Below are 26,188 nucleotides of genomic sequence, written 5' to 3' on the forward strand. Positions count from 1 at the left end.
ATTTGGCAGTCTGCAGTATAATCATGGTTACCAACATGCATAACGTATGTTATAACACAACACTAGCTGGTGCTCTCAGCTGAGTAGCTGTGCCACTACAACTAGCAACACAATGTTATAAAGCCTTCCAGAGGAGGTTCAGTACAGTGATAGATAGATAGATAGATAGATAGATAGATAGATAGATAGATAGATAGATAGATAGATAGATAGATAGATAGATAGATAGATAGATAGATAGATAGATAGATAGATAGATAGATAGATAGATAGATAGATAGATAGATAGATAGATAGATAGATCCTTTGTGAAGAAAGACAAAAAAGCATTCGAGGAGCAATGATGGTGCTTGTTGCTAGAAGGTTTTCGGCCATGCTTATTTCTGTCTTGACATGACGGGGGGGTGGGTTCTTTGAACCTGAAGAAGGAGCGGGGGCTATTGACGGCTGCTGCACTGCAATGAGAGGCCAGCCAAAAAGAGAGTGAAAGAGAGAGAGAGTGGGAGGCAGGAGGAGGGGGCAACAGCTGGCCTTTACCTGAACACAGTGAATCTGAGAGACTTTAGATATAAACTTCACAGCCGGAAGCATTTACACACACACACACACACACACACACTCAAAGCACCTGTGAGTGTAAACTGCCAGGCACAGGCGTGCGCCAAGATTTGCATATTTATGATATTGATGACAACCCTCACATCACAACCACCACCCTCCTCGTTCCTCTCTTGCTTCACACACACACGCGCGCGCACACACACACACACACACACACTTATCATCGCACCACTCAGAGTATTCCTTTTTGCCGGTGATTTTCTCTTCTTGCTTCATCATCACATTTCTTATCACAGATCCCCACTTATCTCTAATCAAGCACATACAAGCTTAATTAGCCTGCACATTTGTCAGAGCGTCATCTAATTAACAATGACCTTATTTTAAACACTATTTGAAGTTCAAGTTTGGTGGGGGGGTGGGGGGCGCTCATTAAAATATTAGAGTGATTCTGACTTCAGCAGGGTTTTGAGTGTACAGGCACTGCAGGGGGGCAGGTAGTGTGGACTGTTGTCTGACATCTCAGAGCAATCAAACGTTGTGTTAATAAAAGAGAATAAGAACTAAAACAGAGAGAGAGAAGCAGGAAAGGAACGCAGAGAACACTCCTCTCTGGCCCATTTCTGCTCTAAGTTTAGCAAAAGTCCCACAGAGGGCTTCTGCAGTCTGACGCTTTACCTGCTGCTGCTGCACTTGTTGTTTGTCCCCTGGTGCTGGTGATGGGGCGTGTGTGTGTGTGTGTGTGTGTGTGTGTGTGTGTGTGTGTGCACTAAAGATACTGAACTGCTGGAGGCAGGAATCTACACCATTCTGGAACAAAGCCGATTCTGTATTAGTTGCTAGAAACTCTTGGAACACTGGAGTGACAGTCAAAGACACACCAGAGGATGATGGGATATGTCTGAGTGTTCAGAGTTTGGAGGTGGGGAAGGCAACCGTGCACGTTAATACTTTGTATTTCACCATAGTCTTATGAAAACACACATAAACGAGGACTATATTTACACCACCCGCCTGGCGTGACCCACATCCTTTATTTTCAGTTGGTGTAATGAATAATTACCTCCGCCAAGGAGGTCATGTGACTGTCCCTGCGAGCAAAACAACTCAAAAAGTTACTAACAGGTTTTAAAGAAATTTTCAGGAAATGTTGATAACGGGTCAAGGAATGAATGATTTTTTTCCAGATTGTGGAGGAATTTTCCAGATTGTGGAGGAATTTTAATCCTTTGATGGTCCAAACTCGGAGGCGCTGATCACAAAGCAAGCAACCTACTATGTAATGTATCCTTGCATCACTACTGCCTGGCTAGAAATAAAGATACTATAGTATGAATGTCGTCACAATATGAGGGGAAATGACCTGCTTGTTTATGTTTTCATCCCAATTCAAACCCTAAATCTGTGACACCTATAATGTATTGAAACATATATGATACCTGATCACGTGACATGAGTGGGATAAGACTGTGGTGCTAAAGCCGGCCGTCACCATCAAGATGGCAAAAATAAATCAGCAGCAGTGGAGGGAAGTGACAGCCACAACTGTCTCTGGGTGCTTTACAGAAACCCCAAAGCCTTACCCCCCCCCCCATTAAGTAAGCAGCAGTTGCAGGAAAAACAAGAAGAAACCCTGAGCAGGGCCGTAGGTATCGGAAGTGAACATGGTAGCTGGCAGCGTAAATGTAGCCCAAAGGTATACAGACAGCACACACTTGATGAGGAGCCAAGAGTGGCGTCACATTTAAATCCTTAACTCCCCAGCTGGCATTAAACGGACGCTTGTGATGGAAATGTATGTAAATGTGCTCAAAAAGATTACACTTTTCATCACACCCGGGTTCGGAATTTTACACGTCCGCGTCAAATTATAATTAAATTGGCCGAGTTACCAAATAAAATATTAAACCAGCAGAAGAATGATGATATAAAGCTAATGAAATAAGAGGGTGCTTCACAGCTTTAGCCTCAATATCACGTACTGTACATAACACAGCCGAGCTGTAATACATTTATAAGTTACAGCTCGCAAGATTGATGTGTTCTTCCGCTGTAAACCTGTAGGACCCGTTAGAAATGAGCTCTAATTTGTCTGCACACGCATAAATCATATGGAATCCTTTGTAAAAGCAGGACACAGATGTGCAGATTTACATTGGGTTATGGCATCACGCTTCGTTTCCCTGCACTCCAGCCGTGCATTTTTCAGCCACGCTGGTTCCTTTATGAGTCACAAGGGAGGATATTTTGGCGCTGGGGGGGGACTGCGTGGCCGCGGAGGTGCGGCGGGACCGCGGAGCGTCGCAGGTCGCCTGTGAAGGCTTTTGGGGAATTTGGCGGGCCGAGGTCACTTCTGTAGTCTGACTTTATTTCTGCTGAGACGGGGACGACGAGGTAGAGCCGGAGGGGGGACCAAAAGGAGGAGGGCAGGGAGAGGCGGTGTGTGGGTGCAACAGGAGACCCAGAGGAGGGATGTTATTAATCCACGTGTTCCATTTCCAGCCCCTCGTTCCATCCTGTGATATCTATTCCCCTCCTGTCATTTCTCCTGATTTCAGCCTCCTGCTCCTGCTCGCCTCTGAACCCTCAGCCCTCCATCCATTCAGCCATTATCCCCATTCACTTGTCGTTTACTCTTTTGCTCTTTTCTATCTCTCCATCTATCATACATACCCATGGTGCACCTGGGCTGTGGCTGTCAGCTGTGGACCCACGGCTATTATTATCCTGGTGGCTCTTTCAGATTACAGTTTTCAATGAAGAAGATTAGGCCCACATGGAAAAATAAAATAAAATTTATATATATATATAATCTTCTAATCTTCTTCATTGATTGTCAGTAGAATGTCAGTATTGTGTGGACAACAAGAGCATTTTAGATACAAAACCTTTTTTGTATGTATCCTTTGAGTGAAAGAAATATTTAATTCCATTTTCAAGTCAGAATTTGTAGCAAAAGAGGCGACAATTCTAAAAAAAAAAGAGCTAAAGTTGCCTGCTGATTTCAGACCTCCGTGCTTTTCTCCCCTCAGTGGGTACCCTGCAGTGGCCACATATGCTGTAGCTGACGTTTGCCGTCAAACCGGAGCGAAACATACCGCTGCCGGAACTTCAGAGAAAAGAGATGGAGCGAGAGGGCGAAGAGGGGTGGGAGGAGGGGTGGGAGGAGGGGTGCAAGAGGCGAGGAAGGAACAAAGAGAAATGGAGTGAGTGTACAGTTGATTCCTGCTTCTGTGTACTTTTCCTGGCAACAAGATAAAGGCCCGCTCTCAGTCACTGTCAGCGGTGGGACCACCCTCTCTATCTCCGCTCGCCCCGCCACCCCCTCCTCTTCCTCGCCAATCTCATCCCTAAGCAAAGACTGCCCTCTCCTCCCCCTCCTATTCCCTCCTTCGCGCACACCAAACGGAAGTGTTTGGACGCAGATTGATGCTGCAGCAGCGTCTCTGACAGATATAATAAATGTCCTGCATCACAGTGATAATGAGAGAAAACAATGAGCAGGTTGCAGATGGGAAAAGTACCCAAAACTCATCGCTGAGCCAGGAAAATGTGTGTGTATGTTAAAAAGGAACCTACTTCTAATAGTAAATAACAGCACATACATGCTTATAAAAAGGTAAGCAAGAACAGTGGAGATGAAGTTGAACCTAACAAGAAATAGGGAAGGACCTGAAATCCAGATATTGCTTAATACTTCAACTTTTAAGAAAAGTTTTGAGAAATGAGTCCTCTCTGGTTCACACAGGCAGCCACAAGCCCCCCCACAGAGAGCTCCTTTCATTCATTGTGGCGAAAATTTAAATTCTAATCTGCCGTATTGGCGCAACACTGCAGAACATGTTCGAATACGGCCTGAGACAATAAGCCGATCTGCACGCTGCTTTTCCCCGAGCTGGCGCGCTCCAGGAACCCCCCCCATCGCTCCAACCAGCGCTCCTCCACACGCCATCCTCCCCGTTTTCACAGTTTATCAGGAGCTCAACACAGACGGACGCTCGCTCATGATGTCACTCTCAGACATTCCTTTTAGAAAGAAGTTGAGATGTGACAGCAAAGAGCCAGAGGTGCACATTTCACTAAAGATAGGAGAGGTTGACACAACAAGTCCAAATTTGACCTGGAAATGGGGAACTTGTCCGCCTCCTGATCTATGATTGACAATACATCCAAACACAATCAGGAGCTGACTGAGGCTCAGGACTTCTGTTTCCTGGCTGAACTCGCGCTACACCACACGAGCTGTTGCCATGGTGACCACATCAAAAGGCCTGGTATGTGAATGCAAAATATATCATATGTTAAAGGTAATAAATTGCACATTTATTTCTTTTCAATTGGAATATTTGGAATGAACATTTATAAAGCGTAGTGGGGCCAACCATGAAGAAAAACATGACATGAGGTAGATTTTTCATCATCAAAGTCATAATGTTGAGGAAATAGTCAAATACTGTGTTGTAAATAGTCCAAATATGCAGACAGCAAATTGTTCATTTTCTGCATTTCCACAATAGAATTCAATTTTTACAAATCTAATAGTGAGATTTTGAGACAAAGTACGAGTAAATTTGTTATCCAAATTGCCTAAATGATTTCACATGGAAAGAGGTAAAGAATGGACAGTCGGTGGAGTCACAATCACTCAGCATAGCTAGCATCAGCATCCGTCTCTTCATAGTCCCAATACTGATAACAGCATTTATGAGGTAAAAGATTTATTAATAAAGCCAACTCTGAAGTACAGTTTCACCTGCACAGCATTTTGTGGAAGCCGTCACATGCAGGTTGTTAAAGGTCGACTTTGCTCTCAATATTATATTTTGACTGGTCTCCACATTTTCACTTTATTCTCTATGATTTTTCCCCCTCGTGGGTGGTCCTAACTCTTCTGTATCTACCCCAGATGTTCAAGCTGAAAAATGTTTTCTTACTTAACGTTTCAAATGCAGGTTCAGGTTCAAAACGGTAATTCTACCTTGAGCTTGCTTCAGCAGCTCTTTGAGTCAAATATAATTCCAGATTCAGAGATAGGTGCAGGTGAAAGACTTGCCCCCACAGGGATTAGACGGCTTAGCTATTCTTCGTGCTGTTCACTGATCACTCTCAGCATGACATCCTTTTCTCACTGTTTCTGCTCTTTTCACAGCCAGATAAAGCAAGTTACTGCCAGCCCCTGTACTGAACAATGAAGATAATTCCTATATGCTTTACAGAGGTTAGAGTTGATTATCGGTCTGTGGAACACATTCAAAAAATTACAGGTTAACATTCAGAAACCAGCAGTCCTTTACAAATCATTCCTTCACACAATGTAAATGCAGATGTTGGTAACTTGAATTGGAAGCAGCAACAAAAACAATTTTTTCTTCTGTTGTTCAACTCCTCACCATCTCAAACTATTTAAATACTCACAGCGTGGCAGCGGATGGGACTATTCACAGGAGAGGCTTCTTTCACAGTGTAAAAATGACAGCAAACAGCAAATAGCTCCTTATTTCTCATATTTCATAGATAGCATCTTTGCTCAGATGCACAACAAAAATCCAGGATGGGACGTTCCCATTAACTCTTGATGACTCTTTCAGCATCAACTACGACGGACTATTTCTGTTAGTTTTCCCAAAAAACCAAGCGTGTTCCGTTGTAACATTCCTCCAATAGTGGAGTCATTAAACCCCAGTAACGATGGAGGGACCCAGAAGTAGCAGCAGCTCCGCGGTCGGCCAGGAGGGACGTCTGCGGTTGTTCTTTGTGCCTCCTAGCCGCAGCCACTCTTGAGGTGTTTCTGGTTGAAGGTCTCTTCCTGCAGCAGTAGTTAAGGGGTGCACTTTGCTTGACGTGCTGCTGGATGTGCGGTTTATGCAGCAGCTCTCTGGTGGCTCTTCACACAGACAGGCATATGCTAACTTCAGGAAAAAAACAGACATGTGCAGATGATTCTGGGAGCTTTGGGCCGAGCACATTTGTACATACTGATGTGAGCAGTGGGACAGTTACGTATGTACCTGCGTGCTAATTTCATTTATTCATTTATTTCATTAAACTATTCATTGTTGCTGTTTTATCACCTCGGTACATGGTCCGGAGGAAATGTCATTACTCTCTTCACACATTCGCCACTGTCGTCCCATTGCTCATTACGTTTCATGGGTACACACACATGGACAGACTCACACTGAGGAGACACATGTGACCCGGGCCCCCCACTCCCTCTGCGTGCTGCCGAGACAGACATCCTGTGTTCCTGCCAAAGCGTTTTAACCACAACAATATGCAAATGGTTCACAATGGCCCATTAGAGTCATCAAGCTGTTAAACCAGCAACCTTCAGCCTGTTAATTAAGAATATTTCATTCACACTCCCCGCCCAGCGTGCACTCACACTCACACGCACGCTGCCCATCCATTATCCTCTTTCTGCCTCTCATCTATATCCTTTCATCTCCTCCTCATTTGTTTTCCATCCTTTCACCAACCCTTCCATTTAGCACATGCGTGAATCTCTCGCACGTGCGCAATCCGCCCTCCCTCCCTCTCGCCACCTCGCTCCGACAATAGTGGCCCACAGTCACCGTCATCGATTAATGGATTTCACACCGCCGGATGTGTGGTGGTGAATTTCCAGCGCTGAACCTTTGAGTTTGACTCTTTGAACACAAACGGAATAAGAAGAAATGCATCTGAAAGCTGCTGGGAACATTCCTGTACGACTATATTTGTTTTGGGGGGGGGGGGGGGGGGGGGGGGGGGGGGGTTTGCCTAGCAAAGATTTTTTTTTTAAAATCTTTGCTGCTATGATGCTAATTTCAAAAAGGTTTTGACACACATTGGTGCAGCGGAATGTTTCACTGCTCCCCTGATTTTTTGCTGTTTTGCTGCTGCCCCGCCGCCGCTGATGCAGAGCTGCGAATAGCTCTGATGCACGGTTCCATAAACACTGGCTATGACTTCACACCTCAGCATCATGCTCTTCACCCCCGCTTCCTTCTCTCCTCCACTTCTCGTTTCTCCCTGCCCGTGTCGAACACGCAAATGTGGCAGTGCGAGCGGGTAGACGTCTGTCTACCGAGCTGCAACGCGGAACCATTAAAGTGTCCCTGCAGATCCTGCGCGCCTCTGAGTCCTCACACAATCCAGCTGTGTGCAGCAGAACCAAGCTTTTGGCAGCCACAGCTGCTCTCCAACACTCTCTCACCAAACAGCAGTTAAATCCTGCATCTGGGGAATGAACTGGTGGCTCTCACTCACACATGCACACACACACACACACGGTAATCTAATACTGCGTTATTGCGAGAATAAGAATCGTAGTTGTCATCCATACTCGTATGCTGAAGCGTATGAGCCGACGATGGCTGCGACGTGGACACAAGATGATCCTCCTGTTCTCATACGTCAGTCTATAACCACGGATATGGTACCTCGTTTCACATATAAAGCCTGAAAACTACAAGTATAAATCTGTAGGGTGAAAAATATAGGTTAGACACAAACCCGGGCAGCCGCTTTTGCAACATGAGCCAGCCAAGACAGGCGGGCAGACAAATGACACAGCCAGTAATGGAAGTACTGAGCTGCACTGTAAGGGGGCGTGCTTTGAACTTCAGTGGGTTTGCCTGATTTACTTCATGTCTGCGAGCACTGTGAAATTGGAAAACTGGGTATAATATATAGCACGGAGAGTAAATAGTGTAATAACATTTACTGTACAGCCGCGCTGCACTTCAGCAGTCCTGCAGACACAACACAGTCCTGCACACAGACATGCAAATACAGCTGAGACACCATTAAGGGCACGATTACTACAAAGCTGGAAAGCATTTGCTTTTAAAACATAATGAGGTTATTATGCTAATAGGCCCATTAAACAATTGTTAAATATTAATGCCTTTATTATTCTTATGTATAGTGAATGCATGCATATCAAGGTTTTAAAGGTTTAATATTATGACTAAAGAATACACAGAAGGAGCAATTTAAATGAAAAATAGTGGGAAATGAATCTAAAACAAATGTAACTGTAACTTTCGGTTCTATTTATATGAATCCCAGTGCTAATGAACTGGTCAGCTGATAATGAGGTTACAAAGCAACATTTGACAAGTCACAGAGCTGCAAAAAGACAAAACCATATGTGACCAGGGTGCAGGTGCATCAGTCAGAAATATATTCATGGCAATCTAATGAGCCCGATGGACATGCTCAGCACCTGGACAGCAGGTGAAACAAGACTAGTGCTACCCCGATTTACCCCCCAGACCACCTGTTACTCTGTTCTAAAGTCTAAACATAGTTTACATTTTGATGAATTGCTGCATCCTCTTATTGTAACAGCCTTAAATATTATTATTATTATACTGTATTGTGTTATTAGTGTGTTATTAAATACAATCTACTGAATTATTGCTCACGAGTGACACATGCTAGCATAAGAATATATTTAGAGTGAACTCCGTTGTGGTAACAAACATGATGGAGGCACAAACATTGGAGGGATCGTTTTTACTTTGAGGCTTTTTTTGAGCTGCACAAACTGGAGGGTGTTCACCTCTGCACATGACATAACCAGATTTGATTCCTCCAAACCCAACACCTTTACAGTATTTGACTTATGAAACAATTGGAGGGACCTGGGAAAAGGTCGAAGGTTAACAGGGATTAATCCGCTATAATCCTACAGGACCAGAAACGTCCCAGCTCCCCCTCAGTGATTTTAAAAGATCACCTGAGCAGGACTGCCATTAGGATGGGGATGCAGGTGCACCACAATCTGTGAGACAAAACGTTGCCTCTACTAGTTTGCGGCCTCTCCGTTTATGAGGCAGGGGATCTATGAGGAAGAGGAGGAAGAGAAAGAAGAGGAGGGGGTTGAAAAAACTCAAGTCTGCTGCCAGGGGGGATCTGGGAGTGCCAGCAGGAGGAATAACAAGACAAATGCTCCAAATAGTCTTTAAGTTTTCATGACTTCTTTTTTTCCTCCTGTGCTCACCACACGTTCCTCCCGCTTTGTCGCGTCTCTTCCCTGCACGATCGGCGCTCCCTTCCCTCAGTTTTTGGACATTATTACGCACACTTCTCTTCATTTCCCACGCTCAGCCTCCTTTATTTATGCGTCCTTAACTGTCCTTTCCCTTCGTCTTCATTCCCCGAACTTTATCCAAACCCATCTTTCCATTCTCTTTCATGTGGCAAGCCGCCCCCCCCACTCCCCGGTGTTATCTTTGCGCCGCTCTTGATTGGATTATTATTATTCCTACAAATGAATTTCTGTTCAGCCGATTCAGCGTTTCAAATGAATATTTAAGGCAGAATTCTTGAAGTTATTATCAACGGAATGAGTTATCTTGTAAAGCAGCCAGGTGGGATTTTTATTGTAGAGTTTAGCGTGTTGTTTTCTGTCAATGTGGCAAGCATTGAGAGCCTACCTGACCCTAAATCTCCCCCTCCTTCCTTTTTCTCTCTCTCCTTAGTCTCCTGCCATCTCTCTCTGTCCTACTTCTGAACCCAGTTATTCTGTCTATCCCTCTGTCCTCCCTCCAGACCCTCACTCTCCCTCTCTGTCTCCCTGCCAACCTGCCCCGCCGCCCCTCGTCCTCTTTCCGTCTTCTCCTCTCGCAGTGGCCCCACTAACCCTCCCACCCCCCCACCCCCCCACTCTAAATCACTCTGCAATGTTAATTCAAATTGCCTGGTTTGAGAGGACAGTACAGTTCCAATAATGCCGAAAGCACTTAGGAGAACATAATCAATCTCTCTTATTCGCTCTCAGTTCCTCCCCTCCATCTTTCTCTCGGTTTTCTCGCACCCTAGTTTATATTCCCTCCATATGTGGAGCAGGACTCGCACTCCGCCACTCTCTATCTCGACATTCTGCTCCAATCAGCCCCCTTTTAATTTCAATATTTTATCCCTGCTCTCTAAAAGTGTGACATTTGTTTGAATTGCATTAATGAGCATGATGGGCTCACACGCATCTCCGAGTTGGATTTAGTACTAATAGCACCCATCTCGCAAAAAACCTGAGACATACTGAGCACTTCAAAGTTTTTAGGTTTTCTACAGCCGACATGATTCTTCAACAACTATCCATAAAATGAGTGGCTGAAGGGGTCAGCGTCGCACCGCTGGGCTGTATGCCATTAAAGCAGGTGTTGAGGTGTCCTCATCGGATTTTACTTTTAGTTCTATTTAACGTTGCATCTCATTAACGTCACAGATGCTTGTAAATGACTGTGTTGACTGTGTGAAAGTGCACGTAACGCTCCTGAGCCTTGATCCAGCCGGTGACAGTCAGGACGTCGATGTTCCGGCCATCTGAGTTGCTAGCTTGCTGGCTAGATATTAGCAATTCTTGTGATCTGTAATGTCATAGGTCAACCACAACTGACCCATACCAGCAACCTGAAATGGCTCAGTCGAGTTATAGCCAAGCAACAAAGGACAGTCCAAACACACATTCACAAAGTACCTGGGCACAAACCTGAGCACACACAAGGTGTCTTACCAGGTCAAATTTGGCAAACAGCACCTTTATATCTTGTATAATTTCAATGTTCATCCTGCTTTGTAACATACTGCTTTATCCTTATTCAACTGCTCCAGCTTCTCGTTGCTGGATTGAACCGCTGTTCTTGGTTTTCTAGCATAGCCCGTGTTTATTCTGCTGCTCTGAAACTGCCATCGAACAGTAGCTACAGCCGCTTCCTGTTTAACCTGCTGTTGCCTAGCAATGCAAATAGCAGCTGCAGGACCTGCATTTCATAATACCTCACACAGACAATCGTGGCAGGTATTTACATGAGCATCTGGGGGGAGCAAGTGGCTTAATGAGTGTCGGGGTTGGAAGAAACACAGAATGTTGTGCTACAGCTGTCGAGTAATATCAATACAGATCGGTGACCTTGTGCCCAACAACTTTTGTCTTTTATTTGTCCCTTTAAATCTTTTGCCAGTCCCTTAAAATTAATCTTTCAGCCCCTGCCTCTATGTTCACACACACACACACACACACGCACGCACACACACGTGCACACCAGCCTTTGGTCTGTCAGGTCCAGGGAGTGACAGGTGAGAAACACGACCAGAGGTGGAAGAGGGAGAAAGAGAGCAATGAAGGGAGAAAAAGGACCGAGAGATAGAGAGAGTGTGACAGAAAGTGGGAGATAGAGAGGTGGAGAAGGAGAGTGAAACACTTGTAATTCATGGAGACAGGCTGTGTTTCCGTGGCAACATGGTTTCCATCGTAACGGCCCTGCTAAGGATGCCATTAGTAGCGAGCAGAAAAAGAAATGCCACTCACTGCTGTTACAGTCCACAAACACACCGATGCAGTCACACAACATCTGTGCATTTAAACGTCCCGCAGCGCTGCAAACACACACGTGTCAGATCCTTTCACATGGTAAAGACCTGATCGCTCCACGGGGCGCAAAAGAGCCGCGTTACGTGTTGGGCGGCCGTCCCACCTGTCGGAAACAATGTGCTAAGGGGACGTTAGCGCTTTGATTCAAATGCTGCACTGTTGACCCAAAGTGTGCATTTAAATTCTGCACGCAGTGCAGTTACTCATCAAACGGGACACACGCGCACACACTCGCGCACACACAAATCCATGAGGGGGGAGACAATTAAATTAAAGCTTATCGTTGAGAGAAGGGGCATGTGAAGGTCAAATCAACACCAAAAATGGCAGAAGTAGCCAAACTTCCCATTTGAGAGAGAGGGAGAGGAAATACGAGCAGATCATATTTTTCTTTAGTATTCAGCACATTTGTCGATATTTTGTTACACAGAGAGCTTTCTGCTGACCCTCTACATCCTCTCAGCGGTGCTGAGCATCTTGATGAGGAAGACCAAAGAGGTTGCGAGTCGAAGGCCATGCAACGGCTCTGGTACCTGCAGAGTCTCGTGTTCTTATGCAGGTCAGGGGGTCTTCCTACCTCATTTAGATTAGAGAAATTATGTTGTGTAATGATGTTACATGAGCTGCTGAAATTTGCAGTGTGCCCGAGTATTCTCTCTAAGCTCTAATACTAGACAGCATGTTGATATTACTATAGGCGGCAGGCATGTTGCTCACTCTCTGCTTAGCTCCTGGGCATCATAGGCAATAACCTAGTTTCTACTGCGGGGGCCAAGCGACAAAAGTGAGTTTGTTCATAACCTCCTGAACGCCAGAGACATTTCATCTCAAAATAAAACCCGATTTACCACCTTCCTTATTACCGAAAGAGGTCACAGCGGACAAACACAACTGGAAGAATGGTTTCATTTCAAAATAAGATGACGATAAGTGCTGTTAAATATTAACGACAACATTACAACATTGCTGCAGGTTATGAAGCGCTTTCTACTGGATTCAGTGTTTTGCCTTGTAATTGTATTCAAAATCAAATGGAAATTTATTACAAGGACTTTCAAATCTCCAACTGACTGCTTTATTTTGAAGGACACCTAACAAACACACACAGTAGCACACTTCAGTGGCTCCAATATTAACAAGAAAGTAGCAGATTTTCCTTAACTAAATCTGTGTTGTGTAGAAGTGAATCTTTACGTCCACACACAAAAACGTGTTGCTCCATGTGCTGCTTTGCATTTCCCCCTAAACTGTGCACGCCATTGTGATAGGATGAACGCAGGAGCGCGCACAGAAGTCCTGAACCGAGGCTGAAATCAATCCTCCCCAGACTGGTGGAGAACCTGGCTCTTTAGTCTGAATGCCTTGTCCTGCTGCTGAGATTGTGCATTAGAGCCAGAGTCTGTGTGTCTCATTTGCAGAATGGCACTAAGGTTTCTTTTGAAGACGGTGGATTTTTTTTGTTTTCTTTTCAAGCCTCTATTACTGAAAATCATGGCGTTGTTGCCAGTTTTGGAAGCAGCACTTTCACGACCGTCGGCGAGGCTCTGGGGCATAGTGGAGCCATCTCTGATGTACAGCACCGTGTGCTATATATGAGCCGGGGGGATGGGGGGGGGGGGGGTTCTATAGATACCATTGACATCGCTGTTGACACTATAAAGGCACATACGTGACAAAAATACCTACTTATAAAAAGGGTGTCTGATTTCCCGTACAACACTAACTCCAATGAGGTGTGACGCACCGGAAAAGAGATGCTTGTGCCCCCAGACACTGAAGTCAGCCAGCGCTGAAGCCTGCGTGCGTGCCCTGACTGACCTTGGATCAACTGCTGCCACAGCTTTCCCAGTTTCACTGCAACACGTACAAAATAATAATGATTGTATAAAAACGAACAGATGGGCCTGTGGACTTTTGGTTTAAAGGACTGATCTCGTAACCCGACAGTCACGTTTGTGATATTTGGTCATTTCCTTTTTGGTGGAGGATCTTGAATCTTTCAATCCTTTCTGTGGAAAGGTAATTTTAAATTGGGAGGTAGTTCACCTGGTATATCAGGTTATAAGGAATTCTGTCTTTAACGGTTTGGAGGAATGTGAGATTGCCTGCAGATACCAGCACAGGGGCAAATCCTAAACATGGCTTTTGATGATCAAGTATCAAACATGATTATGGAGAGACTGTAAGCAGCTAGTTACAGAGACCTACGCTCCTTGGGGGATTGCTTCACCACATTTTCATACCAGATTCTAGAGTCCACAGCATCCAGTCAATGAATACTGTCAGGAAAGGTTACATGGTCACATGGTGTTTGCATGATTATAAAAATGCACGAGGAAAATTGTTAAGATTAGACAGGCGAGTCAAATTTAAGTTAGTTGCAGAGGTCTATGTGCTGAATTGTGTCTTGTGTAATTGCTGCCATCAAACGTGCCTGTGCTGTGGGAAGGCGCTACTATTGACTGGCCGGCGTCCATAACAGGATGAGAATCGAGCACAGGTCTACGTTCAAACAGGATCCCGTTGAAGCCGAGTGGCTGTAGATGCCTGCATGGACTGAGGGTTGTTGATGATGTTGTTCAAGAACAGAGTGTTCAGTTTATTAGCATAATGCATTGTTTAAAACACTCCCCACCTCCCTCTCCAGCTGCATTGTGCCAATAAATGTCTATTAAGTGTGTTTGATTTTGCTAATGCTAATCAGTCTCTGTTGGAGTGCAGGGCAGCCAAACATACAGAAGCCAGACAGCTAACTAATACGATTCTATTTCAGAGAAAAGAAAAAAAGGTGATGGGCTTAACGAGCATAACATTTACTAAAAACCATATAACTTAAAAAATGATGTTGATGTGGGTTATATTTTGATAACATTGTGGAAGTGTTAGTCTAAAACTGAGCAAAATCGTAATTACTGCTTCAAATCGAATGTTAAATACAAGCTAAATACAAGAACTCTATTGTCCCTGCATGTTTGCGTGAAAAGAATGCGTCTGAACTCCCTGCATGGATTTACAATCACAAGACTTCAAACCGAACGTCTTTTCTCCACTGTGTCTATGAGCCCAATCGCTGCCAAGAACATTTTACCATTTCATAAAAAATACTGTCTATAAAAGTGCTGCGGTGCATTAAATTAAATCCCACTTGCAATTTGTGATCTGCCAAAATATGAAAGCCACAAAAAATAAGTACTGATGCACAGCCTATATATACAAACACATAAATCTCAACGTGTTTCTGAAGGTGAGGAGCGCGAGCCAGGGCTGTTTTGTGTTGGCAGTTTTTTCTGCTGTAGTATAAATGGGGGGCAGGCGTCGGACATGCTGGAGGTGTGTTTTTCATCTCGCACCACTGTCTGTTCTTCATGTCTGACTCACACTGTATTTCTAAGCGTTCGTACGGCTGCCGGAGGCCAGGCAGAGAGCCCGTCGATCGACGTGCAAGGACGGACTGCGGGGCTGGTGGGTAAAAACAGCCAGTCAGACAGACAGAGGGAGTACAGACTGAGGAGGAGGTGGTGTTTGCTTTAATTTGGGAGAACAGGTAAAGGGAGGGGAACCATTTACATTCATCACACACAGGAGCTCGCCTCAACTCACATGACGTGAGAAAGAGAGGCAGCGGGAAAAAACAAGGAGGGATGCAACCAGACAGAATGGGGTTGAGAAAAAAGAATGTTTCTGTGTTTCGTGTGGGGTTTTTTATTAAGCAGCCAGTGGAACACTTGTGGCGAGGAATGCGTAAAAACCGGAAGGCTCTGGGATCCGTTTTAAATGATCTATGAAATGTGTCGGGGGGTTGTTTTATGACAAAAAAGAGCACTTAACTTGGGCATTACGCAATACAAAAATGATGAATTCGGAGCAATCCTAAAACAGACAACCCACGAGGATGGGGGGGGGGGGGGGGGGGGGGGTCTGCTTGTCCTGCTGTGTGTAGCTGAACTAACAGGGTGTCTGGGGTGTTGACGGCGGTCCACAGGGCTGTTTTCAGACCTGACATGTGTCTCCGGGAGGAAATCATGTGTGTTAAACCACATGTGTGTGTGTCTCTGTCCGTCTTTCTGCTGCCATGTGAGACCTGGATAAGAGCGGCAGAGTTTATATAAGCATCTGCAGGTATACACACATCCGTATTAGGGCAGCTCGCTCCCACAGCTCCACGACCGTGTGGCAGCTGTGCAGATTGCGTGGCCTTAAAAACTGTTGGCTTACTGGTGGAGATCTGACCTGACTGCTTATACTGCTTTATTTATGGAGGTGATATTAATGTGGGTATGTTTATAAAGGATTCTTTAATGATGTGGGATAAAGTACATTGATGCTTTGGTTAGAAATTTTAAAACGCGCCGCTAAAAATAGTTAAAGAAAAAAAAACTCTAAAGTGTTTTGGACCACTTTCTTCGGAACCCGGGAGGGGCAAGAAAATGATGCACATTTTGATAACATGGATTATTAATGGAAATTAATGACTGCACATAAATATTCAAGCATTATTGTAATGCAACCTCTCTAATTATGCGTTCCTGAGCTGATAATAGTTGATTAATGAGGGAGACATAGCAGAGTCTTCTAATCAAGCCCTGTAAAGGAAGTTTCACTTCTCATTTTGAGTGAATTAAACACACACACAAAAAAAAAAATCACCATTCTGATGGTACTAATGCAGGGATGAAAATGGCGTATGTATAATCCTCCACAGGTAGAGCTCTCTAAACATGCTTAACTCACCCCTCAGCATAAGTCTTCTCGCTCTCATTAAAGCAGAAAACTATTATACAATATTCTAACATTGGAGCCAAAACTTCTGCTGCACTCATCTCCAATAACAAGAAATCATTCTTTTTTGTTTTGGCAATTTTGTCAGATAAATCCACCCAGTTGGTTCTAAATAAAGATATTTGTAATAATGACGATGACTGTGATGCAGAAGTTAATGAGCTTGGCTTGTTACGAGTGCTTTAAAGTGATCACAAGTATCAAATGTTTACAGAGCTGACATCTAATGACATCTAATCATGTATCAGACTAAAATGTAGCACCAACATCGTGTTAATAGGACACTTTGATGAAGGGGACTGAGATGTCGAGTCCATATGGCAGAAGCTGTGTCTCTCCTCTGTCACCAGGAGCTCAAGGGAGCTCTGTAACTGGGCAAGAGTTAAAAATGGTTGGGGTTGCTCATTAAGGAGGTGATGCTAATTACACGACAGCTTTTACTTATACTCTGTAATCCGGAATAGAAAATCCGACTATTTCAACATGCGATTAGATAGAGGTCCATTTGCTCGTCACTTCCTCCAGGCAATGCGAGGCTAATAGAAATCCTGTGCTAAGGTTATAGCAAAAAAGGGAGGAAAAATGGAGGAGCGGGTGTCTCAGTGGAGGTCATGTTAGGAGACCAGTTAGGGCTGTAGCGCTTGTGTCCTGAGAGACGAGAGTTACAGGAGGGTTGACAGAAGAGGCCATGCAGCGCACCACGGAAGAGGCAGAACAGAGGAGGGAGGATTACACACATCACCCCGACCAAAGAGGCGTCTGAGTATAAGAGAGGGAAATGAGTGGCGCTGAGAAGTGGACATCTGATGCGACTCTGCACGTCTGCCTCGTATCACAGGAGGAAAACAACAGAGAAACGAGAGAGACCCCGGTCAAATCCCAACCATCGACTCCTGTTCCAGATGACTCCATCTGCCTGCCCTGAGCACACGCCTGCTCGTGTTAATCCCATGTATGGGGGCAAAGAAAGTCGATGACAAACAGAGGAAGAATGGATGAAGACGAACGTGCGGGGGCAAAGAAAGTGCTGCTGTTCAGGGAGGATGAAGTGGAAAGAAAAGTTATGGGGTGGATTTAAAATTGGCCACATTTTTAAATGTCCAGAGTAAATTGAGACCAACAGGGATGGAAAATAGGACACATAAATTTAGGACTCTGAAAATGTTTCGCTGCCCTCCTTGTTCTCTATCGTTCATTAGTTCTGCGGAAAAGAAAAAAGGGGAACACACACACTTTACTGCTGGTTGTCACATTTTCCAAACCAGGACAATGAAATGGGTGAAGAGTCCGGGAATGGGACATTTGGACCGTACCAGGAAACCTTGTGGATGCATCAAAGCGTGGTTTGTACCGATGTGACGGTGTTCCTTTGATGTTCCTGAAACCACACTGACAGTTACCAACGTTTCCACACTTTACACGAACCAATAATTCATGTGAATCTTCTTGCGCATTACTCCTCCAAGTACTAAAAATACTGTATGAAAGCCTAAATAATACATCAACACATTTATTTTGCATAACTTGTATAACTTGTGGAATTAAAGTTGCCTGTATCACTATATAGGGCACAAAATGACATAAAAGGGTCATTTTTTATATATGTACACTTAAGTCAGCGATAGCTGAGAGCATTTGAGCTCAGCTTATGCCGTTTTCCATGATCTAAGGTTTCCCAACCATTTAGTGAGAGATTTATCTAATCGATTTGCCACCAGTAAGACCAATATTTGTCACTCTAGTAGACAAATAACGGTCCATTGATCAGATGCACCACAGGTTTTGGTACCAAAGTGTTTGAATTAAAACCAGTTTTGATGTTTGAGCATTTACGTCGCTCCAGGAAAAATGGGAAAGACACCGAGGGAGACGCTTGTGCGTCATAAACTGGCAGCAAAGCCTTGGTACCAACTCAGGAAATAGCAGATAATTACACCACAAAGAAGAAAAGGAACATAACCAGGATGAAACAACGGACCGGGCAGCGATCAAAAGGGGCTTACTGTACCACAACACTACAAAAACCGTAAATGAACTGAACAATCCGGGAAAAGAGATGCGAACCAGACTGTAGCAGCAGGGAAAAAAAGAGAAGCAGAAACAAAGAAAACGCAGTGAGCCATCCGGCAGAGGAACACTCACTGTAAACTCTCTCATCATTTACAAATAGTTCTAATCGTGGCCATGTTTTAGCAGTGGTAGCAGCCACATTTCATTTTCAGAGTACAGGACCTCCCTGATTGCTGCACCAAAGGGTGCTGCTGAACAGTCACAAGGAACATTCATCAGAAACTGTCATTCCACATAAATGTAGGCGAAACATAAATACTGAGGGCAAATGAGAATGATGCTAATTACTCCTTTGAACCCCCCACGCTGTGATTCCATGGTCATACTTGCAATTATCCCTGGACACCGTTCCGCACCAGTGTCGTTCTGGCATCGGGCCTCGTGCACACGGTCCGACGGTCATGCACAGGATGTCTCCTGACGCCTGGCTTGGACACCCACCAGCTGACGACCACAGTGGAAAGGCCTGATTCTTTTTGTGAGCCACAATGAATTGATCGCACTGTTCTGTTTTGCTCTTGGAGCAGCCTGGAACCAATTCTTTGTGCGTGTGTGTTGCCTGACCACCATTGTTTGTATTTATAGTATGAGCTGATTGGTGCTGATCCTGCCTATGTAATAATTATGCATTCATTTCTCTTGAAACAGGCATATTCCCATACATATGAAAACATGTGGGCACTGTTAGCTGTCTGCATAGGTTTTAATGAGCAGGACTCGTCCTCATATTATGCTGTCTATCCTATATTTCCCTCAGGTCGTGAGGGTTGCTTGATGTAGCTTAATTACTATCTATCTTGCATTCACGTCCTGTGTATGAGTGGATGTTATCAGTCTCCTCATGTTGAGCACTAGCAGCTTCTTCTTGTAGATTAGCTTGTTGTTCGAATTATGTGGAGGCCCTGGGGTGATCAGCCACAGATTTGTACAGCTATTTGTACCACCACAAAGCCACACCTTACAGGAGAATGGGGTCACCATGTCTTGATTATATGAGTATTATCCAAAGCTTTAGATCACGCTGATCAAACAACAAACACTAGACATGGACAACAAGCAGGCTGGCACCGGGAAGAACGATACTGCTGTCAAAGAAACCTGGCAACTGTGGCCATGTTGGCTCGGGAGCAACACGTGCAAACACTCCCACGTCAGCAGATGTTCAAGGGCACCAGCGTTTTCCGTTCGTCCTCTTTCTCTCTGCATCATTTTCAGGCAGCGAGGGAAGAAGCAGCCTCTGTCCTTCCACATCATTGACCGCAAACACATCGTGTGAGCTTGTATTTAATCTTGTATAGTTCAAAAACAAACACATAAATGGTAGATATTCTTTTTTCCCCCTCTCAACTGATAAAATATTACCCAATTTTATCCGCAAACTGAAGTGAATTTGTGGTTTAATTTAAGCTGTGTGACTTAATACATAAAGTTAGACTTGGGAAAACCTCATAACTGCTGTTCTCAATCATTCTGGACCTTTCAAGTTAAATCAGGTCCTGGGTTTTTGGTGCATATAACCAGCTGGAATCTTAGTATGCACATGATCCACGTCGGGCTCTCTTGGGTGTTACTCACTGTCCACTCAATCATTACTGATCTAATTCACTGAAGTAGATGTATCTAGCCTTTGGCTCCATCCCTGCCTTTGTCTTCCTCCACTACATTTCTTCTTTGGACAAGTAATCTGACTTCATCTCCCCATCTCTTCATCTATTAAACTCTCATACCTCTGGATTTACACGTCCATGCTTCCGCGCCCCAGCAGTAATTGTGGACTTTACTCACTACGCTCTACCCATCTTTGTGTTCCATTAGGGCAAACATCAAGTAGCAGATTCATTATTTTTTAAATGATTGGACTCTTCATACCACACCACAGTGGTCCAGTCCAAAAGGTACATTTTATGGAATTTTCTTGTACCATCCCACCAAAGTCTTCTATTCAGCCCACACTAAAAGTCAAAACGCTGCATGCTCCACCTCGCTTGTCGCTTCCTGTTATCACCCTCTCTGATGCGTAATATAAAGACTGGGATTGTCTCACCAGCTGTAATAGCAGATTAGCGTTCAGGTTAAAGGTGTATCTGTGCTTATGAGGGCTGATGAATCATACTGCACACCTATTTTCCATCCTTTCTATGTTCATTTCTGTGAGACATTAACTTCTTATAAAACAAAATGCAGCCCAGTTTTTTTTTTACTACAGTCTTTCATCACTTTTATTACGTTCAGATTTTTACCATCTCAGAGTCGCTCTTCATCTCCCATTTGCTTTTTCCCCCTCCCAACCTCTCCTCTTACATTTCCCCAGTGTGGTGACCATCAAGAATCCCGTCTGGGCTTCCGTCGCTCAAAACTAAATTCTCACCCTCACCATCTGATCTACTCTACCCCCATCACTCACCCTCAGAGACCATTAAGTTGATACAAATCCGTTCGGAGACAGACCCCTAAAAAGTCCCATCCTCACTCTCCTGGGTGCTGTGGCAGCCAGAAGGAAGCTCTCGTGAGAGGAGAAGTCTGCGTTGCGGCTGGCAAGAAATCCATTTAAACATCCACTAAAAATACTCATCTTTCCCGCTGCTTAGTGTGCTGAGGGCAACGATGCTTAATGAATGACATGCCATTAGATAGGACATAGATTTAGATTTATATGGGTTTAGCATAGGGGCTAATGGGTTTGGGGGTGAAGGACATGCGCATGGGCATTTTGATTTCAGGCCCTGCGCTGCTCAGCAGTTTTTGCGTGTCTGCTTCGAGGAGTATAATTTAAAATGGGACTGGATGGTTCCCTGCCATTTCACCCCTGAATGCTCTAATGAGGCGGAACAGAGAAAAGAGATTCTTCGGTGGCCACTGGCATTGCTACATCACTGCCGCTCATGTCTCTGCTGGTGCAAAGACCAGCTGACACCAGGGGGTCAGAAGGATGAGAAAAGGCAGCGACGCTAAAAGAGGAAACTATTCCCGACACTATCCCTGTTTACTTTTTTTAACGGTATTACACATGATGCCTTTTTTAGAAATATACTAGCAAAACATTTAAAAGTGTTAACACAGCTGGATTCATGGACAAACTATGAAATTAATAAGCTGATTTTGTGGACCAATGTCCAAGCACAGATCCCAGGCAGACACAGATAAACCAGCAGCAGATTGCTGTATCCCGTTGAGCAAGCCCTCATAAATCTGCAGAGATCCAGCTCTCTGGTTTGTTGCAAACTCCAGTTGATCCTGTCACTGGCAACGGCATTGCTTTCATGGTGTCTCTCAGATAGGACTTTCAGGCAATTCACACTGGTATTGTGTCTCTGTGTCCATCTGCTTCTCTCTCTTCTTCCCTGTCTGTCTGCGGACCAGAGGTCAAGGGACTTGACAAATGAAAATGAAGCTAATGAGGCAGCAGACAGTTTCAAACCACACCTCTAATAAATACTGCTAGAGATCTATAATCAGAACTAACCAGAACAAATAGTGATTTTGAGCGTAAATAAAGGTGGCTGACATATATCCTTCACTGCCATCCTAGTCCTACCCTAAACAAAACACTAATTATTGTTACTGGAACCTACCACCAGAGGGAAAAACAGACTTTTGAGGACACTCCCATCACGTTGAGCTCCAAATATAATCTATTTTACATCAATACAATCAAAAACAAAAGCCAAGACTAAGAAACGAAACAAAATCCAGCATAAATTTGACTTCAAGCCTCTTAAACCAATCATTTTAATACACCTGGGCAAGTAGTGACACATGCTGATCAGCTCTTTACTCTTGAACGCAAAGTGCTGAGCTGTAACTTTGCAGCCAGTTTTTGTTCAACCAGTTAGTATCATACCTTAGCAGCCATGATCATGGAGGAGCCCCCACGAACTCCGAGGATGGGGATGTGAGTCTGGGCTGAAATGAAGTCGAGGATTTGAGCAATGGCCTCCTGGTCGGTGTCATCCCCAAACACCACGCCCTGCAGCCAATGCTCCGTCATAAGGTCACAGATGCTCTTGATGATGCTTTTAGGGTCCGTCTCATTCATGGTCAGCACCTCCACATTCGGGGCCATGTGGAGGAAGTCCTCCTTCTCCCGGGCCCCGGCGAGCGCCACTTCACTGGAGTTGCCCACAAGGACGACAGCGATGCTGAGGCCACGCAGCAAGTTTGGCAGGGCCATGTGATGGGGAGGGGGCTGTGGGATGGGGATGTAGTGGTTGCCTCCTCCTCCTCCGCCCCCACCCTTCTCTCTCCTGGAGTGGCAGACTGGGGGCAGGTGTAGAAGGCATAGCAGCAGGAGGAGGACAGAGAGGCAGAGGGAGGCGTTGGAGCGTCGATGCAGAGGCAGATTGGGTGGGTGCAGGTGTCGGGCCCTTCGCTCTTGTTCTTTGGTGGCCGAGAGGATAGAGGAGGCCCCCGGCTGGGACATGAGACCGCAGACAGACATGATGGAGGGGTGGGAGAGTAATACCTGAAGAGACAGCAGATAAGGAGATTTAGATAGAGCCAAAACAGGAAATGAGAGGCCAAGATAAAGAACGGTGATGAGAGGAAGCAACGGAAGACAAGTGGAGGTTTGGGATCTGCAGAGGAGATAGAGGTTAACACAGCACTACCCAACACTGATTGAACCAAATGAATAGCCGAGAGGCTACAAGCATGGTATGAATCAGTGCATGTCAGTCCTGCAAAATGAGCCACTGCGGAGCAAGACTAAAGGAGAAAGGAGAAATCTTGTGGAAAACAAGGATTTAAAGACTCAGAGGACTAAGAGGTTGCACTCAACACGTATAAATACTGCACGACCACACACACATGTGCGCTCCGATGGTGGTGTATATTGTAGTTTACATATGACCTAGCGTGGATTAATAATGAACGTGCCGTGTTCCGATGGAACATTATGGAATATATAATGGGGGGTTTAAACTCTCCCTCTGGATGAGATGTTGGTATGCTGGCAACCGAGGACATCGCGGGATTCGAGAAGGGGTGGGTGGGGGGTGTAGCTCTATCCCAGATCCTGACTGACTGACAAACTGGCTGGAGCGAGATGAGTGACGCGCTGCGCTGAGACACCGACAGACTGACGCGGAAATTGATTACGTGATTGACAGCAGTGGCGCTTAGAGCGACTGGCCAGACTTTGATATGATACCCTACCCCGGCCCCAGCCCCCCCACAACCCCGACTGCCCTGGTTTAGCACGTTTTCTCTGCCCCTCCACCTCGCGGGCACTTTCTACTTGACCGTATCTCTCACTGCAACACCCTGTGAACTGTGCTTATTTTTAGAGCTTTCTGTTGATGGGGCTGCAGAGAGGAAGGGCCAAAATATGAGGAGGGGAAATGAGCAAGTGCCAGAATGAGAAAAATTAACAAGGGCTTTCATTTCTCTTTTGAGAAAAATCTCTGAATTTAGTGTCAAACGTGTCATTTTTCTCAGTTTCAGGCATTTTACAGAAGGACCTGATGTTTTTAACTCGTGTTAATTGTAATTTTGCAGGATTAAATGACACAATATGCATTTGAATAATCTTAATCTAAAAAAAAACATGTGAAATGCAATACACAAAAATACTACACAATTGGAAACATCACAATTGGCTGTATGTTTAGATGTGAGTGTGTGGGAGGGCATGTGTTCTGTCAAGTCTCTCAGCATATAGAAGGTGTAGGTGTACGGTCGGTGGGAATAGATGTTCTCTACCGTTCCTGTGGGCAGAGAGACCCATAACAGTGGGGGTGTACTTGCCCGTGAAAGTTACTGTGAGCGGTGTATTGTGTGTATATCTCACACATGACTCTTTAACAGGGCTGATGGGACTGAGAGAGATAAACAAAAACAATACAACAATAGCACGCATTGTAAAGCTGACAGCTAATAAGACAGGAAGTGACAGAGCAGAAGACAAAAAAGGCAGGAGATGGAGGGAAGGATAAAGGGATGTATGCGGAGATGACAGAACAACTTCTTTAGGGAAAACTAATTACTGGAGCCTCGTCAGCTCTAATTACAGGTCCCCGTGTTAATCGTCGATTGCGCGCCACACTGCAGGAAAGGATGGAGAGGTGGGAGGAGGGAGGGATGGGGAGAGGAGGCATAATAGGATGGGAGACGGGGGGAGGAGAAGGTGGAAGGAGAAGGAAAAAGGGCCATTTAGGCGCGCGATCTGCAGTTAGAGCGTTCAGGGAGATTTTCTGCACAAAATGAAACGAGGAACTGGAGCAACGGATCGATATTCAGGAAAATCTACTGCAAGAGATCCGGCGTAAGAAGAGCATTCTTACATTCCAAGCTGGGTCAAATGTGTGTGCAGCACATTTACAAACAACAAAAGTTGGACCCGAAGTGCTTTTACAGCCGGGAGAGACACAGAAATAGAAAAGAGTAGGATACAAGTGCAATGCATGGAGATCAAATCAAAGGGAAAAGACTGCAGGTATGGAGGACTTGTCATCATATTAAATCTGATCTCATGTAACATCCGTGATGTTCAGAGTGTCGTGGAAGCAAATGGAAGGAGGGCACAGTCGCCTTTACCTTCCTGACATGAGTGAGGTGATGAGAAGAGTTGGCCAGATGACCTAAGTGACTGAGGTTAAATCAGACTTTCAAAATGCTCAGTAGAATATTGAGTAAAAACATTGCAGACTAAAAACGCCGTGCTCAAGCTGACAACACTGATTTACTATTAATGAAAGAATTTAAAATATTTCAGCAATTTAAAAATATGGACAGGGAGCAGATCAATTAATTCCCATCATATATTTTCTGAAAGAAGTATACTTTCTGAACGAGTTGGAAGGTGCAACACTCGCCACATACAAACTCACATCAGAACTGACATAGTTTCTAAAAAAAAATATGTAGACATTGTAGCTGCTTTTGAATCACAAAGGCCTGTGATCCCAAAGAGGACCTTATTGGTAAGCAACAAAAGTAAAGCGGCGCAGGGAGAAAGAGAGAAGCTGCAGAAGGAGACAGAGTGGAAACAGAGAGACAACGATGCCCTCTTTGAATGTGGACTTCTCTGGCAGCACTCTGTTTCCATGGCAACAATTAAAATAGGCCTATGTGCGCTTATATAGAGACACGGTTGACGGACAGAGAGATACACACTTGCTCTTTGCAACAGACAGTCTCATTGAAATGCAGCCTCCCATATTATGGTTTATTTTACATCCCGACGTCTCCCCTGCACAGATCAACTTAGAGGCCTGTGACCTGATCGCACGCATAAACACTCACGCACACCCACGCACACCCACGCAAACGTGTTAGCGAGCGCACTGCCTAACACCGATGCTCATTCGGAGGGGTGAGACCTCATAAGATGTCGCATCGGGTCAACGGCAACAAACACAAAAGGCGTGTGTCCAACACAAGATGACGCGGGTGAGGCGACGACACTAAGTGACC

The 26,188-nt window shown here is 44.9% G+C and overlaps 1 protein-coding gene across 5 annotated transcripts in view; it reads right to left on the reverse strand.

Moving 5' to 3' along the window:
• Positions 1 to 26,188, reverse strand: part of grin2ba (glutamate receptor, ionotropic, N-methyl D-aspartate 2B, genome duplicate a) — an 86,528-nt gene that overhangs the window by 40,414 nt on the left and 19,926 nt on the right. For all 5 annotated transcript variants that reach the window (XM_003964280.3, XM_029835981.1, XM_029835979.1 and 2 more), the window contains exon 3: positions 22,617 to 23,237. In XM_003964280.3, coding sequence (XP_003964329.3) covers positions 22,617 to 23,237 — 621 coding nt within the window. The remainder of the gene's footprint in view (positions 1 to 22,616; positions 23,238 to 26,188) is intronic.

This window comes from Takifugu rubripes, chromosome 5 (assembly GCF_901000725.2).
Source record: "Takifugu rubripes chromosome 5, fTakRub1.2, whole genome shotgun sequence".
NCBI classification, from domain to species: domain Eukaryota; kingdom Metazoa; phylum Chordata; class Actinopteri; order Tetraodontiformes; family Tetraodontidae; genus Takifugu; species Takifugu rubripes.